General features: G+C 41.7%; 1 protein-coding gene across 1 annotated transcript; it reads left to right on the top strand.

Annotated features, from left to right (window-relative positions):
• The first annotated feature begins 834 nt into the window (after positions 1-834).
• Positions 835-1,485, top strand: LOC138879490 (uncharacterized). The gene has a single exon (XM_070159103.1). The coding sequence runs from the start codon at positions 835-837 to the stop codon at positions 1,483-1,485; it is 651 nt and encodes a 216-aa protein (XP_070015204.1).
• Positions 1,486-4,646: the final 3,161 nt, after the last annotated feature.

Here is a 4,646-nt window from a genome sequence, read left to right as displayed (position 1 = left end):
AAAATAAACCATATAATGAACAAAAGGGGGAGGTAAAATATGTGAACAACTTCCAAGGGCAAAGACACAACTCTCAAGGCCTGAATTAACAAAAATGGTGACTTTAAGGAAATCAAGGGAATTGGAATTCAAACAACCAAGGTAATTAGAATGGTGGTAACAACCAAGGGAATTGGAACAATAAAAACAATCAAGGAAATTGTATTGGTCAAAATAACCAAGGAAATTGGAGTGGAAATAGTCAAGGATACTAGGGAGGCAACAACCAAAGAGGGTGGAACAATAACCCAGGGAATCGGGGGGTCGGGTTTTCAAAGGCCCCCGATGTATCAACAACCGAGCAACCCGCCTCCTTATCCTTCCCATGGTCCGAGTTCTTCCAAAAATGAGATGGTACGTATTGATAAAATGTTCAAACAAATTATGGACAATAATGCAGACTCTGATGCTTAACTAGCCTCTCACAACACTTCAATTCGCAATTTGAAAATTCAATTAGGGCAAATCTCGCAAGCTTTAAACACTCACCCTAAGGGGGCACTACCAAGTGACACAGTGGTGAACCCAAAGGGTGGGAACAACATGGGACGTGCCATGGCCATTAATATAAGGAGTGGAAAAGGTGGGGATGCAACCATATCAAGTAAAAGGAAAATTGTGAATGATGAGCAAGTGGTACAAGAAGATGAGATCCCAAAAAATAAAGTGCAAACAAATGATGAGGTGAGACTTGATATTTATGACAATGTGGAGGAGACTCATGAGGAAGTGAACCCGTCTAGGGAGCACATTATTGACATACCGGAACTAGTAGTGCCAAAGGCTAAGGCATGAATGTCAAGGCCTCCTCCTCCATACCCTCAAAGATTTGCCAAGCAAAATGGCGAGAACCAATTCAAAAAGTTCATTGACATGATGAAGAGCCTATCCATCAATGTGCCATTGGTTGAAGCTTTGGATCAAATGCCCAGTTATAAAAAGTTTATGAAGGACTTGGTGACAAAGAAGAGGTCGATGAATTGTGAAACTATAAAGCTGACTCATCAAGTGAGTGCAATTGTGAACTCAATGGCTCCTAAATTGGAAGATACCGCAGCTTTCACAATCCCTTGTACCATTGGAAGTGGTGACTTTTCTAAATCTCTTTGTGATCTTAGGGCAAGTATCAACTTGATGCCCTATTCAGTTTTAAATAATTTGGGAATTGGGCAACCAAGACCCACATCTATGAGATTACAAATGGCGGATCGTATCATGAAGAGATTGTTAGGTGTCATTGATGATGTGTTGGTTAGTGTTGATAAATTCATCCTTCTGGTGGATTTTGTTATTCTTGATTGTGAGGTTGATTATGAGGTGCCGATCATTCTTGGGAGACATTTCCTTGCTACGGGGAAAGCTCTAGTTGATGTTGAAGCCGGAGAGCTTACTTTCTTGGTTGGTGATGAGAAAGTGGTTTTCCATGTGTGCAAGTCTATGAGGTAACCCAATAGCAATGTGGTGTGCTCGTTCGTGGACTTAGTGACCGATGTGATTATTAATGAAACAAGTATCGTGATGAATGTTGATGATACTTTGGAGGCCATATTGCTCAATTGTGATGATCAAGAAATGGAGGGTTATGTGGAATGTGCGAATGCTTTGCAAGGAATGGGGCCATACACTTATGAGCCCTGCAAATTGTCCTTGGATCTTGAGAATAAAACCACTCCTCCAACAAAGCCTTCAATTGAGGAGCCTCCTGTTTTGGAGTTGAAGCCATTACCTCCAAATCTTCAGTATGAATTTCTTGGCCCTTATTCTACTTTATGGTTATTTTTTCCTCTTGTTTGACTAACATGCAGGTAGATTCCACATTGGCAATGCTACAAAAGAGGAAGAAAGCTATTGGATGGACTTTGGCAGATATTAGGGGGATAAGCCCCGTATTTTGCATGCACAAGATCAACTTGGAGGAAGGTGTCAAACCATCTATTGAACATCAAAGGAGACTCAATGAAGCCATGCAAGAGGCTGTCAAAAACGAGGTCATCAAGTGGTTGGATGTCGGGGTTGTGTACCCCATTTCTGATAGTTCATAGACTTCTCCGGTTCAATGTGTCCCAGAAAAAGGGGGCATGACGGTGGTCACTAATGACAAGAATGAGTTGATTCCTATAAGAATGGTGACCGGGTGGAGAGTGTGTATGGACTATCGCAAGCTCAACAAAGTCACAAGGAAGGATCATTTCCCACTTCCCTTCCAAGATCAAATGCTTGATAGATTGGCTGACCGTGCTTTCTATTGTTTCCTTGATGGGTATTCCGGCTACAATCAAATTCTTATTGCTCCAGAAGATCAAGAGAAGACTACTTTCACATTTCCTTATGGTACTTTTGCATTCTCACGGATGCCATTTGGGTTGTGCAATGCACCGGCGACTTTTCAAAGGTGTATGATGGCTATCTTCATGGGCATGGTGGAGGAATTTCTTGAAGTCTTCATGGATGACTTTTCGGTAGTCGGGGATTCCTTTGATGATTGTCTACCAAATTTGGATAAAGTATTGGCAACATGTGAAGAAACAAACTTGGTGCTCATTTGGGAGAAGTGTCATTTCATGGTTGAGGAAGGCATTTTCCTTGGCCACAAAATCTCAAATAATGGCATTGAAGTCGACAAGGAAAAGATTGAGGTGATTTCTAAACTTCCACCTCTAACTTTCAAAGGTGTGCAGAGTTTCTTAGGCCACGCGGGATTTTACCGTCAGTTCATCAAGGAGTTCTCTAAAGTGGTAAATCTGTAGTGCAAGCTTTTGGAGAAGGATGCCAAGTTCCATTTCAATGATGATTGAATGAGAGCCTTTAAGTTGCTAAAGCTCAAGTTAACTACTACTCCCATCATTACCTCTCCAAATTGGAGTGTTCCTTTTGAGCTTATGTGTTATGCAAGTGATGTAGCAGTGGGTGTTTTTTTGGGCAGTGCTCACACCGGGAACTTTCATCCACCCTGTTATTCAAGCAAGACCATGAATAGTGCCCAAGTCAACTACACTGTTACGGAGAAAGAGCTCCTTGCCATTGTGTTTGCTATTGAGAAGTTTCACCCGTACTTGATGGGTGCAAAAGTGACTGTTCATACGGATCATGCAACACTTTGCTATTTCATGAGCAAGAAAGAATCCAATGCTCGTTTTATGAGATGGGTACTATTGTTACAAGAGTTTGACATTGATATCCAAGATCGGAAAGGATAAAGAGTGGTGGAGATGCGAACCACTTGTCTCATTTGGAGGAGGAAGGGAGGCTGCATGATGGCCTTGAAATCAATGACTCCTTCCCCGATGAAAAACTTTTGGCTATTTCTATCATGGAGGTGCCTTGGTTTGAGTATTTGGCAAATTATCTTATGAGTGGTATCATCGCAGTTGAGTTCACTTCACACCAAAGGAAGAAGCTCAAACGAGATTGTCAAGACTACTATTGAAATGAGCCATACCTTGTCTGAATTTATACGGATGGAGTGATAAGAAGATGTTTACCAGAGGAGGAACAAGTTGAAATTATTGGGGCTTGTCATTCTTCGCTTTATGGTGGTCACCATGGTGGAGCAAGAACGACGACCAAAGTGTTAAGTTGCGGTTTCTATTGGCCCACTCTCTACAAGGATGCAAGCGAGCTTGTCATTTTTTGTGATGAATGCCAAAGGGCCGGTGGAATCTTAAAGAAAAATGAAATTCCCCTCACCACCATCTTGGAGATTGACATTTTCGATGTGTGGGGTATTGACTTTATGGTTCCGTTTATGAGTTCTCGTGCAAACACCTACATCCTTGTCGCGGTTGATTATGTGTCCAAATGGGTTGAAGTCATTGCTTTTCCCAACAATGAAGTAAGGAGTGTGGTGGCGTTTTTGAAGAAGAACATCTTTACAAGATTTGGTACTCTAAGGGCCATCATAAGTGATGGGGTTTCACATTTTTGCTACAGGGCCTTTGATACCTTACTCATCAAGTATGGTGTTACTCATAAAGTGACGACCCCCTATCATACTCAAGAAAGTGGTCAAGTGGAAGTCTCCAACCGGGAGATAAAGAATATTTTTTCAAAGACAATGAATGCCAACCGGATGGATTGGTCAAAGAAACTTGATGATGCTTTATGGGCTTATAGGACGGCTTACAAAATGCCAATTGGAATGTCCCCTTACTGGTTGGTGTTCAAGAAAGCTTGTCATCTTCCGGTGGAACTTGAGCACAAGGCCATGTGGGCTTTGAAGAAGTTGAATCTTGAGTGGGATGTCGCCGCCAACTTAAGGGTGGCATAATTGAATGAGCTAGATGAGTTCCGGTACCATGCATTTACAAGTTCATCCTTATACAAGGAGAAGATGAAGTACCTCCATAACAAGTACATTCGGAACAAGGAGTTTAAAGAAGATGATCTTGTGTTATTGCTCAATTCTTGGTTATGGATGTTACCGGAAAAGTTGAAGTCCAAATGGAGTGGCCCGTTTAAGGTTATTGGTATGACACCCTTTGGTGCATTGGAATTGAAAAATAAGAATGATGAAGTGTTTAGAGTCAATGGTCAATGGCGAACCACTATTTGGGAAAAGTTGATGATGGCCACGTCTTGGCGGTTCTTCATTTCAAGTGATTGGTAAT

The sequence above is a fragment of the Nicotiana sylvestris genome, chromosome 10 (genome assembly GCF_000393655.2).
Source record: "Nicotiana sylvestris chromosome 10, ASM39365v2, whole genome shotgun sequence".
NCBI lineage: Eukaryota > Viridiplantae > Streptophyta > Magnoliopsida > Solanales > Solanaceae > Nicotiana > Nicotiana sylvestris.
Note: the sequence above shows the minus strand (reverse complement) of the source record. Positions and strands in the feature narration are given on the sequence as shown.

What these genes read in the sequence shown, in the direction of transcription:
- LOC138879490 (XM_070159103.1), top strand. Translation starts at nt 835, where the DNA reads ATGTCAAGGCCTCCTCCTCCATACCCTCAAAGATTTGCCAAGCAAAAT.